This window comes from Nyctereutes procyonoides, unplaced genomic scaffold (assembly GCF_905146905.1).
Source record: "Nyctereutes procyonoides isolate TBG_1078 unplaced genomic scaffold, NYPRO_anot_genome, whole genome shotgun sequence".
Taxonomy (NCBI): Eukaryota; Metazoa; Chordata; class Mammalia; order Carnivora; family Canidae; genus Nyctereutes; species Nyctereutes procyonoides.
In genome coordinates, this window is record NW_026575051.1 from 11,964,283 (window position 1) to 11,976,729 (window position 12,447).

At 54.2% G+C, this 12,447-nt stretch overlaps 1 protein-coding gene across 8 annotated transcripts in view; it reads left to right on the top strand.

Moving 5' to 3' along the window:
- Positions 1 to 12,447, top strand: part of TJAP1 (tight junction associated protein 1) — a 37,212-nt gene that overhangs the window by 20,752 nt on the left and 4,013 nt on the right. For 4 of the 8 annotated variants that reach the window (XM_055330525.1, XM_055330520.1, XM_055330526.1 and 1 more), the window contains 4 exons: positions 8,775 to 8,872; positions 9,568 to 9,693; positions 11,509 to 11,537; positions 12,273 to 12,434. In XM_055330525.1, coding sequence (XP_055186500.1) covers positions 8,870 to 8,872; positions 9,568 to 9,693; positions 11,509 to 11,537; positions 12,273 to 12,434 — 320 coding nt within the window. In that variant the 5' untranslated portion in view covers positions 8,775 to 8,869. Of the gene's footprint in view, positions 1 to 1,999; positions 2,135 to 2,817; positions 3,133 to 4,635; positions 4,725 to 8,774; positions 8,929 to 9,567; positions 9,694 to 11,508; positions 11,538 to 12,272; positions 12,435 to 12,447 lie in introns of those variants that run through there. The other 4 variants (XM_055330523.1, XM_055330521.1, XM_055330522.1 and 1 more) reach the window with 4 other exon arrangements.

Consider the following 12,447-nt stretch of genomic DNA (forward strand, 5'->3'; position numbering starts at 1 on the left):
CCGGGATGGTAAAGCACAGTGCAGATGGAAGGATTTTGTCCTGTTTGTCCAGGAATTCTGTTTTCATCATAAGCATGATCTATGTCCTTGCATGAAAGACCAGGCATACAGAAACATACACAAAAGAAAAAGTAAAAACACCCTCCCTTTCTTCCCCCACTGCTCCTGTGTAAGCCCCTTTCCCAGAGACAGAGAACTACCCTGTATCCTTCGAATCATTTTTCTGTGCTTCTAGACATTCCTTATTATGTAGCTCTTGTAAAATAAACACAACTCAGTAGTGGTTCATGCTGTTCTTCAGCTTGCTCTGTTCACCTAACAAGTCAGGTCAAGTAGCCCCGATTGGAGCCTCTTTCCCAGCTTAGAGGCTTCCTCTGGGGCTGGCTTCTTGGGGAGGATGCAGAATCTTTACTAGAAGTGAAGATAACGGCAGACATGCTGGTTATCTCTGAGGGATGGTTCTTCATCCTGAGATGAAGTTGTCTGGCAGGAGTGCCCTGACTGGGAATTGGGATGGTTATAAACACGGTGTGGGCATCATTGCTTCACCTCGTGTGTTTCTCCCTCCACCCTCCTGTTATCTATGGCTGGGAAGAGAGTAAATGTACCTGATTTCTCAACTTCAACTTCTGTTTCAATGCAGAGACAGTCCCTGATTTCTGAAACCTTGGATTACCTAGGTTACTTGCTGCCGTGTTTTGAAAGCAAACCAGACCTAGCTGGTGTTTTTCAGTTTTATTTGTGGGCGAGGATTCTGAAGGTAGCCTGTCAATGGCTTTGCCTTCTTACCAATCTAGGGAAGAGGTCAGAGCCTATAGAAGAGTTGTTCTCTCTTCTAGGTGGTTATATCCCCCTCCTTAGTCAGGCCTTGGCCTTTTGAGCTCTGGGGCTGTTGTCAGTAATACGGGGAGCCCCAGGAGTAGGCAATTGGGAATGATTAACCTAGGTTTGGAAGAATGGCCAGGCCCATATGTGGTGCCAGGGTGGTCTCTGTTCTCTTCCCTCTGCCCTGAGTCATCTCATCATCCACAGAGCTTTCCAGACAAAAGAGGAATTTTTTTTTTTCCTTGCCCACATGCTGCCCTTCTCTATAAGCACAAGCAGTATTTGCTGCTACATTTGCTGTAGCTCTTCTGCTCTAGGGGTCACATCTTGTGGTGTTTCTGGACTTCACTACTGTGGCTCCATTTGCCTTGAGATTTCTAAGCTAGAGGTTGTCATTTCCCCTAGAGTGGTTATGGAAGTGACAGGAAAGATTTTTTTCTGCTGTTTCCTGGGCTTGCTGTGATGGGAACGCTAGCCTCTCTGGGCATTGCTCATTTTGAGTGGAGTAGTCGCTGCCAGAGTCTGAGGAGCCTGGCTGCAGCATGGCTTTCCTTTATCCTTGCTCTTTGGGTTCCTCTGGGGCTAGCTCCCTGGGAAGCACCATCCCCCTGGCCTTTCAGAAACTGAAAGGTGGCAGTGTGCCACCCCTTCCCTTGGCTGGCCCAGGTCATACACTGCCCCATTGTATTGTGCCTTCGATGCAGTTCTTGTTGCAGCCTCTGATCCCTGGGCCAGTTCTCTCCCGGCCCCTTGCCTTGGAGTCTGTGGGAGGTGGTGGGGTGGACTTTGCTGGCACAGACATGGGATGGGTGGCAGCTGCAGCTGTGGCTGGCTTTGTTCTGACAACCCAGCTTTTGGAGCTATGGTGCAGCCTGGCAGCGGTGTCCAGGGAAAAGGCAAGACAGGAGAACTGCACCTGGCAGCAGTGCCTCCTTCCACCACAGCTCTCCTCTCTTTTGGTTGACCAACCAGAGAGCCCTATTCCCTGGGGTCTGCCAGCTGGCCTTACTGGTTGGCAGGGGGTATGCTGCACTTCCACCTGGCATGATTTTTGGATGGGAGAAAGCCCCGGAGGGTCTAGTGATAAGTCTGGAGGAGCTTCCCCTTCTGAAGAGCGCAGTGTGTTCCCTCAGGCATCTTGCAGTTTGGCATTCCTTCTGCTCTCTCTTTGCAGCTCCAGAGTTGGGCTGCTCTCAACCAAGCTGTCTGTTTATATGGAGTGGCTGGAGGGCATCTGCCATGAGTCTGTCGCTAACGCTAACCGTGCTAACCAGGAGAGCTGGCTGGTTGGGGAGAAGACACTAACCCCGTGAGTCTGATGTGGGCCAGCTAACTTGCCCTTGCGGTACCACCAGCAGTGCCTCTGTCACACATGCCCTCACCCCCAGCCTGGCTGCCTCCTCCCCTTAGCTTACCTCATGCCTCCTCTGTGCTCTTGTCCTTACTGCTGTCTGTCCATCTTCCCATCTCCTTGCTGGGGTGGTGGTGGTGGTGGGGGGGCAGGAGGGAATGTGCCCCCTCTAAGGCAAGGGGAGGGGATTTCCCCTACACAGACACCTGCCCATCTGCCAGCCTGCTGCTGGCCTCTGCCAACTCCACACTCCCCTCAGTCAGTATCTCATTCTCTACCCCTCAGCTGCCTCATCCCTTAAAGCAGTTGGATAGAGGTTCTGTTCAGTCTTCTTTAAGCGTTATAGAGTGTGAGAATATTTTGCAGTTTCCATGCTCTGTTTCACACCTCTGAGGCAGATGGAGCTAGAGTGGGAGGGGAGTTTTCTTCTCAACTGGATAGTTGCTTCCTTTTGTCACGTGGGGAAGATTGAATGGTGTTCCCACTATTCTCACTCCAGGATAATAATTTAGGATCAACTGCAAGGTTCTCTTCAAGGTAGGGGGTTTGAGGAAAACTGTGGCCTGGCTGTGAGAAGCTCCCTGGGCAGAGAGTGAAGCTGAAAGCTATAGTCCAGAATCAGGTATTCACCCGAGATGTAGCTCATGGCACCTGTTGCTCTAGTAAGTGGAGTGGGTGGAGTTTGGCCCCCCACCGCCTTCCACGTGTGGAGCTTCAGGTGGACTTTAGCCGAGAAGACCTGGAAGGGCAGCCTCAGTCAGAGCAGGGAGGACCCAGCTTTGGACTCCCCTGTGGGCCTGGGAGAGGCCTTGGTCTCAGATTGGGAGCCTGGTGAACAACCTGCCATGGAGAAGCTCCCACCAGACTCCCATCTTCTTCCAGGGTTGGATAGGAGAGGGGGACTTTGGGGATAGCAGGAAGGCCAATTGCTCGGGGCTTGCTGGTGTTCTGCACAGGTAACTCCTTAGCCACCTTTCTGGCTCCAGCCTCTGGAGGCGGTGCATACAGGGTAGGCTGGGTGGGGGAACTTGGGACTTGAGAGCCCTCTGGGTGGACTTTGTTTCTCTTGGACCGGGAGGAAGACACAGGGAGCTTCCTGCTAGTCTGGGGTGGGAATGTGTAAAAGTGAGAGGGTGTAGGGGCTGCATGGATGTGTAGGGACCCTGAGTCGGGAGTAGCAAGCTGGAGTCCCTGGTTACTGGGCCCTGACCAGGAAAACAAAAAGGGCCTGGAGTGGAGGCCTGGCTCCGGGCCACCCCCTACATTGACCTGCCGTCGGTGAGGGCATGGGGACTGCTGTCAAGTGCTGGTTGATCCTGGGGACTTTCTGGCCCTCCCATTGTTTAGGGGGAGGTTGCTTGGATCATCATCAATTGTTGTCTTCAGCCCCTTTGTTCCTGTCCAGTGTTTGCTTGAGTGAGAGGCCAGCTGCATAGTCTTCGGATATTTGCTCAGGTGGGAGCCAGATGAGCTCTCAGAGGTCCCCAGCACTAGCTTGGGAGTCCTCAGGATTACTCTGGGGCAGAATAATTCCTAGCCACTTTGTTTTTTAAAAACCCGTCAGTGGATTCCGCTTAGAGCAGGCAGAGGGCCAGGTCAGGGCCGCAGGCAGCTTGTCCCAAGAGGGTGAGGTTGTACTTGCCCAGAGGGGTAGTAGGCATGGCTGTTGGAGGGGCAGCAGGGCTGGTCTGGGCACAGACTGGCATCTTCCAGCCTACTCATCGGCCCAGAGCAGAGCCTGCTCAGGCCCCACCCCATGCTCTGCTGGCTGCCTGCCTGCCACGCGCCCAGGATTGCTAAGGGCTTTGCTCATGTCCCTCAGGAACAGCTGCATGCCGGAAACTGGGGACTGGTAGCAAAGCAGGAGGGGCATTGGGTGGGGGGCGATGTGGGCAGGGCTGAACCCAGCCAGCTTGGGTGGGATGGGCTCGATGTGCTGAAGGACTCAAGGTGGAGAGGGGCTGTATTAATGGGGGATGGAGGTCCTTGTGGACAATCTCTGGGGCCTCCACTGGATTACCTGGCTAAAGGACTGGCCTTTGCAGGGTGGTAGTTTGTGTTTCTTTGGCCTCAATTGTATGCAGACCCTGAATTTCAGAAGCTTGAGAAGCAGCCAGATTTGTATGGCAGGAGGGTGCCCTGCCCCCACGAAGCCTTGCTTCTTCCAGACCCGTAGAATTCAGAGACTCTTTATCTAGGGCTTAGAGCTGAGGATGAGCTCAGAGGAGGCACTGGTCCCTGTGTGATCAGACATTCATGTTTTAGCATTGAGGCTTTAGGAAGGACCTGTGTTTGTTTTTGTTACTTGTGTCTTGCTGAGTTCCACGGGGCGGCGGGGGGCAGGGGTGCATTAAGGCAGCATAAAACACAGCTGGAGTGTTCTGGAAAAGGGCTGGTTAACTTTTGTTCTCGAAGCAGTAGTGATTGCTAATTGAGTGATTCTGTTTGACTTTCTTCAGGTGAATTATGAAGGAGAGCCTTAATAATTTTCGTGGCGATGTGTGGCCCATCCCTGACGGTCCCTCACTTGCTTGAGTCAGTGATAGCTGTGAGTAGAAAGGCCTGTCAGTAGGTTCAGAAATGGTCTGAACTCACCTACACTATTGGGGCCATCATTTCTTACAGAGTGTGAGTGATGTGGGGAGCAGGGGAAGCATTTGGTCTTCCCAGGGCAAGGCAAGTGAACTGGGGAGGGTGGAGTGAGGTAGTAGTGCAGAACTGGGGCAGCTGAAGGAGACCTTCCTTGGGGTAGGCTGAAGTTTGAAAAGTCAAAGAGCCACACTCCTGTCTCCTTCAATAGGGGGAGAGCTGGGTGCTCGGACTTCCCTTCCTCTCCTGCACCTTTGACTTTGCCCTTGGACAGACCAACAGAAAAGATGGCAGAAGGAAGTGAGAGGGCGCCCTGGCTCTTGGGCTTGAATCTTCTTGCTGTTACCTACCTTCGGGTGTTGCAGAGAGTGGGAGGAAGGATATGGTTTGGAGAAAATCAGGATTCTGAAGGTTTCTCCTTACCACCCTGCTCCATCTCTAGCAACGGTAACCCCTGACCATGGTGGAAGGCCCTGGTCACATCCGGGCTTTAGCCACAGAAGAGAGCAGGTGTGAATCCAATCTCCTGGTTAAAGAGGGAGGCTGGGCAAATTTTTGGTCCTCTGATTAAAGGCGACTGCCCAGTCAATGTCTAGCACACATTTTTCCTTATATCTGCCTCTGACCATCCTCTGCTCAGCTGTTCAGTGGGTTCAAGGTGCAGGTTTGCTGTGCGTGCTGAGTCCCATTTCTAATGAAAGTAGACTTTGTTCTCTGGAGGCAGCTAATCGTGCCCCATGGGCTGTAATCAGGGGAAGGTATTTCATACAAGGCAGGCGGCAACAGGCGGCCTGCGCTGACTGGCGGATTGCAACATGGCAATTAGGAAGCTCTCACCCCCCTCTCCCTCTACCCCAGCAGAGCTGGCTGAGGCTCTCCTCACTGAGTTTGAGTGAGTGAGGAATGAATGCTATGCTGAGCAGGAAGTGGGAGGCGGGAGGCGGGGCTCAGTGGGGTGGGGGCCTTGAGGAGAGCACTTTCCCTTCTCACTGCTTTTGGGGTGTCTCCTTCAGCAGTGCCTGAAGGGCCCCGGACCAGACTGGGTTAGCCAGAGGTTTTCACCTGGGCCTCAGCCTTGGCTCCCAGCGCACAGCTGTTCTGGTAGTGCACATGACCACATCCTGAGCTCTCTTCAAGCCCCAGTTCCTTGAAGCTTGGGGAGTCTGGGATTCTTCTCTGTCAATTTGTAGACCTCCCAAAAGACCATTTTCTTGGAGGTGCCCTGGAGCCAGCTCAGCAGCCAGAGGCCAAGAGACCCCAAAGGCTGCTTGCTTGCTTATCATGGCCCATATCCCATTCTGAGTTATCCAGCTGCTTTTCCCCGGGGACTTCCTCTTCTTGACATGGGGTTGGGAGTCCCCTTGGGCTGAAACACTCCAATGCAATGTGGGAATCTCTGGGTGAAGGAGACATGGCCAGTGGAGGCCGCACCTGGTGGCTAGGTCTTCCCAGTGGGACTGCTCTGCTGTCTTGCAGCTCACCTTTTATCTTCTCCTGGCTGTGGGCCTGGCATCCTGCTGTTTCTTGCTTTGTTCTCCAGTGCACCTGGCATTGCTCTCACACTCCAGGGTCTGTCCTTCCGTGCTGAACTTCCAGTCAAGGACAGTGGCCTGTCAGGCCCATTGCATTCCTATGTAGTGCTAGAATTGGGTGCCACCTGCCCCCCCCCCCCCATACACATCATCATGGGCTGGATCTAGGGCACTTAGCAGATTTCAGGAGTTGGAGCTAGGGCCTCAACATGTACTAGTATTTATGGATGTGGGGCAGGGAGTAGAGTGAGACGGACTGCCCTTCACTGCCCTTCACGGGCTTGTGTTGACATTGCAGGCTCCCTAGCAGACTCTCCCTAGTAGGCACCACCTTCTGCTTCCCCAGTTGGGAGTGGCTCCCCTCCTTGTGGCTCTGATGTATATGAAAAGAGTAGACTCTGGCCAGGAGAGATAACTGCCTGCCATTGCCAGCACCATTCATCCTGGAGCGTCTGTGTTTGTAGTACTTCCCCTGTCTCCCTGCCAGCCACTTCCACACTGTCCCCTCAGCAGGCCAGGCTCTCTGGCCAGGAAAGCCCTGCGAGTATGTGCTGTGAGGCCAGGGAGTGGAGACTTGAGATCAAGATGAGGCAGGATGTGTGACAAGTAGAGCTAGGGCTGCGGGGCATGGGGCGAAGGCCACTCTCCTTCCAGGGAGGATCCTGATACCTGAGCACATCAGTATGCTCTCTGCCCGCCCTCCTGCCACCCATTCAGCTGTCCTGGGGAAGGGAGCAGGCTCAACTCGGGAGCACCCCTGGGTTTTGCAGCGGTTCTTGACTGCCTGTGTGTCTTACTTTGAGTCTCTCGCTGTCCCCTTTTCTAACTCATATACTCTGTACTTACAGCCTCTGAGTATCAGCATCCAGCTATCCAGGCTGGCTTGGGACTTTCTGGGACTTTCTCTCCCCCAGGCCATGGGAGCTCCCACCCTGGGGGCCTCAGGAGGGGTAGCCCCAGGGAACCTGCGGGGGTGACTTGTTTGCTCCCCCACACCCCAGGAATGTGCTGTCCTTTTGGGCCCGCCCGGATTCCTGTGCAGGGAGTCAGCTCTACACAGCACGCTGCATGTGCCCTGTGGGGACATGTCCGCCTCACCATCAAAGGGGTGGAGGTTGGCGGCTCGTGCCTGCTGCCATGCCCCAGCTCCCCCCAGAACTCCAAGCCAGAGACCAGGCTGCCCAGACAGGAGGGAGGCCACTCCTGCTTCCCCACCCTCCCTACCCCCTCACCATTCTTCCTGCCTCAGGCTCTGTTGGAATGTGACAGGAGTCGTGGCTAGGGCATGTCCCGACAGCGGGTACACATGCTTTAGCCCGCAAGGCTTCCCTCAGCCCCCAGTTCTATTAGGAGGATGGTGGTGGTGGTGGCGGCGGCGCCGGTGGCGGCGGCAGCGGCAGCGGCAGCGGCAGCAGCAGCGGCAGCAGCAGCAGCAGGGGCAGGATTGTTTATGCCCAAGCCACCTAAGGTTACTGCCTCCATTGGTCCCTGTGGTGACTGCTGCCCCCATGCTGCAGCCAAGCTTATTACAGGTGGGGGCAGAGCTCAGTGCTCCCAAGAACCTGCAGGGGATCTCGCAGGTCACTCAATCCAGCCACCTCGGTGTCAAAGAGTAACCAGTGCAGGACTTAGCCTGGGCCACACAGTGTGTCAGAAGTAGCATAGCCTAGAGCCCAGTGTCTCAGCTCCCCAGACTCAGGCTTTCTTAGCCTGGGTGCAGTCAACATTGTATGCTGCTAATTCATCGTTGGGGGGGCTGTCCTGTGCGTGATGGGATGTTTAGCAGCGTCCCCGGCCTCTACCCACTAGATACCACTAGCTCTTCCCACTGTTGTAACAGCCATTCATACATGGGCAGGTATCTGGAAGGGGGCAAGTGAGGGAGATGGGGGCTACAGAATCAAGCTTGTTGAGATTGCTCAATCATTCCTCTGCTGCTTTTTCAGATTTTACTCTCCTGGACCTACTCTTCCTCGTTGCAGATGGTTTACAACCATTACACACAGTAGTCCTCTTTGGCTCCTGGAAACATTGCTAGGATTCTCTCCCAGCATCTTCTCAGTCTCTATTAGGCCTTTTTCTGGTGTTCTCTTCTGCAAGCTGTGTTCCCCAAATCTTTCAGTTTCCAGACTCTGAGAGGCCTGGGTGATGAATAGGACAGATGTGGGGTAGGATAGGGATAAGACAAGACCAGACCTATTCCAGAATCAGGCATGTGGTAAGTGGAGACCATGAACACATACAAGACACACGTGTGTTCTCTGGGCCTGTGACAGTGCTTTCATGGAGAAAGGAGCCCAGTGCTTTCTGTCCTCTCCCGCCTCCACTGCTTACCCGAGATCCCCTGCTCCATGGCTTTTCTGCCTATCTCTCCCTGGGGGACCTTCCACTTCTTGGACTGGGTAGGCTGGCCTGTGGCACTGACAGACCCGCAGCTGACAACCTGGTTTCCACTTTCTTCCCTTCTCTGGTTTCAGGAGCTATTGGCTAGAGGAAGTGGAGGGGCTCTGGGATGCGGAGAGCCGAGGGCTAACTCCAGGACAGCGGAACAGAGAGAGCTGCCGACAGTCAGATGGTATGTCCCTGTGAGGCCTGCACCCCGCCTTGGCTCCCTTCCAGAGAGGCTGGCAGGTGAGGGGGCAGGCAGGTGGCCCCTTTTGGTGGGGGCTGATGAAAAGAGAGTGGTGGAGGCCAGGGAGGCTTGGCATTCCCCACGTGGAGCCTGGGTTGAGGGAGCATCCTCAGACCCTTACTTTCTGTTTACTGGTTTATTTATTGTGGGGCTTTTCTTGAGCTCATGCTTATGGAACATTTCCTCAGTGCCAGGTAACTGAGGTTAGTGGCTTATGTAATCTTCGCAGTAGGTCTATGAAATTGGTGCTCTCCTCATCCCCAGTTTGGAGTTGAAGAAACTGATGCAGATGGAACAGTTTTTCCCTCTGAGGCATTTTTGTAAGCCCACAAAGGCGAGCAGTGGGCTGCTCTCAAATACCTTGTTCCACTCCTAGGCTGTGTCCATTCTTCTTGGTACTCAGGCCATGGGTCCTGCCTTTCCCACCCACCTGGTCACATTGGGCCCTTGTCCCCTCCCACACTCCCCTGACAGTGAGTGCTGATACACCAGGGTCCAGGTCTAATGACGCCAGCAATGGCCCAGACCTGTGTGCATCCCAGTGGCTCCTACGTATGTCCCTTTTACTGTCCTTTTTCCCTAAGGCCAAAGGCCTCTTGCCCATGTCTCTGAACCTCCTCCTTCCTTGGTCCCCACAGCAGGCTGAGGAGCTCTCACCTCCCAGAATGACCAGTGCAGCCTCGGCTAAGAAACCGTACCGTAAGGCACCACCTGAGCATCGGGAGTTGCGGCTGGAGGTTCCAGGATCCCGGCTGGAGCAGGAGGTCAGAAGACCCCTACTCTTAACCCTGGCTGGCAGATGCAGGCCCCTGAGGCTGGGTGTCTGACTGACTCTTCTCACCTGAGGGGACTTCTGGGCCAGATGCTGGCATTCTCATAGATGCTTGGGATCTCCTGGCTGCAGCACTGCTGGCCAGGCCAATGTAGGTTTATAGGACAGCTGTGAGCACATATTCCTATGGCAGGGAACCCCAGAGTCTTCATGGCTCAATAGAAATGACCCCAGGCAGTATTGTTCTTCCTGCAAGAGGCAGCCCACCAGGCTGAGGGGTCCTCATTCTGGAGCCCAGGATTCTGTGGAGGAAGTGGTGCTTCTTCCTACTAGGCCAACTGTTCTTTGCTGTCCCTGGAAGTCCAGCCCTTCCTCCAGCTTTGCCTTGTTGGGCTAATGTTTGTTTGTTTGTTTATTTATTTATTTTGGGCTAATGTTTATTAAGTGCATGCTCCCTGCCAGGAACTGTGTTAGGTTCTTAGGAGGTCTTTTTCAGGCAACTGAAAGGTTCTCCAGGGGTGCTTGGGTGGCTCAGTTGGTTAAGTGTCTGCCTTTGGCTCAGGTCATGATCCTGGGGTCCTGGGATCAAGCATCAAGTCTGGCTCCCTGCTCAGTGGAGCACCTGCTTCTGCCTCTCCCACTCTCCCCGCTTGTGTTCTCTCTGTCAGATAAATAAATAGAAATCTCAAAAAAAAAAAAAAAAAAAAAAAGATTCTCCAAATTGGCTGTCCTCCCCCATTCGGCTTCATCTCAGGAGGAAACGAGTGTTGTAGTTGACCTGGCTGCTGTGTTCCCACTGTGTTGCCACACACATTGCACGTTTACAGAAATTGAGAGATCCTCTGTGCCTGCTGAGCATCAGGCATACCATGGCCTGCTTTGGTCCAATTCAGGGCAGAATGCCGTGACTTGCCCATTTTCAGTTCAGGGAACTGAATAGTCAATAAAAAGGCCAGGTATTGTGCTGGTGTCACCCTGGGGGGCATTCCCTTGGTTTTGTAGATGAGGACACTAAGGTTCAGCAAGGTTAGTATGAGCAGAGTGTGGTAGGATGGGAGCAGATCCAGGTGTCACTGGTTCCAGAGTCCTAGTCTGGGCCACCCACCTCATTTTCCTGCCTGTGATTGGCATTCTCAAGCAGTTGGCTCCATTTGGAGTGGGCCTCTTGACATTTCCCTGCTTTGTGGCTCTTGGACCATGACCAGTGTGGGGGCTTGAGCAGGATGGGGTGGGAGGTTCACAGCAGGACAAGGCTAAGACAGGTCACTCCTCACAGTCCAGACTAGTCCAGAGGCTCTCCTTCATCCATGTTCTTGTTCCTTCTGAGGCTCTGTAAGGCCTGATTCTGACCCATCTTTCCTCCTGGGACCAGGAGGGCTTTGTTAGAGCTCAGAACCCTACTGTAGCTTGCTTGATGACTTCACTTCTCTGGAAGTCTCTGCCATGCCTACAGGGCCCACTAGGAGCCCAGTGAACAGCTGAGAGGCTTTCTTTACCCCTGGGAGATGGAGCATGGGTACCAGAACTCATTTGCAACTTGCTCTAGAATTATGAGAAGGGTTGGAAGTGGTGTGGGTAAAGGTGAATGTTAGAAGGGATTCTCGAACCTTCTGGTTGGTATGGGAGAGTAATCTAGGCTTGTCCAGGCGTTACTGGATTGCCTCCATCTCTACGGGGCCCACTTCCATGACATTGTTTGGGCATCAGACATGGCCCTTTCCAGGGCTTTTTTGGAGGGCGGGCAGGCAGGGTGGGCCAGGGGTCGGTTTAGGGCTGAGCCTCAAGCTTCCGTTCTTTTTATGCCCAGGAGCCCCTGACTGATGCGGAGAGGATGAAGTGAGTATTTGCTGACAAGAGCCTGCCCCACCTTGCCTCAGTACTCCCTCTTAGCTCCAGGCAAGGCTGTTGGTACAGTTGGGCTTTTCATTGGATTAGGTAGAAGTAAAAGTTGGGTTGGGGTATTTAGGGACTCTGGGGGGAGGCTTGATGTGGATATTCCTTCTGGAGAGAGTTTTTGTTCCATGGGCTCCAAGAGAACCTGGAACCAAGGAGGTGGGTGCTCTGAGAGGCCTGCCCTTGTCAAAGAGCCCTTCCCCAGCTCTGGCCCTCCTGTGCTGCCTGCCTCCCTGCGCCCCTTTCTGTCAGCCACAGGAGGCCTTTGGAGAGGAGGGCAGCGCTGGGCTGGATTTCCAAGAGATTAATAATGGAGCAGCCTGATTGTGCAGTGGGGAAACAGGAGCTAGAGGGCCTGGTGGCCGGCTGCTTTAGGCTGTAACCAGAGACAGCCTGGGAAGTCTTACCCCCCACAGCAGTTGTTTTCTCATTCTTTTGGGGGGTGGGGGTGGGGGTGGATTCTCCTGTCCCCTTTGCTTTCCCCACCCCTACCCCCACCAAGTTAGGCTGTTAGGCTCATGGAATCTGCTGCCCCAGATTCGGGCTCCTTCTCAGGGAGTCCCTTGCCCCCCAGGTGTTTGTGCTCATGTCATGCCCTCCTCCTTCCTGAGGCCAGCCTGGCCTGATGCCCCTCTTCACTCTGATGCCCCTCTGCCCTTGATCCTCCCCCACCCCCAGGCTTTTGCAACAGGAGAATGAGGAGCTCCGCAGGCGCCTGGCCTCGGCCACCAGACGCACTGAGGCCCTGGAGCGCGAGCTGGAGATTGGGCAGGACTGCTTGGAGCTGGAGCTGGGTCAGAGCCGCGAGGAGCTGGACAAGTTTAAGGACAAGTTCCGCAGGTGTGGAAACAAG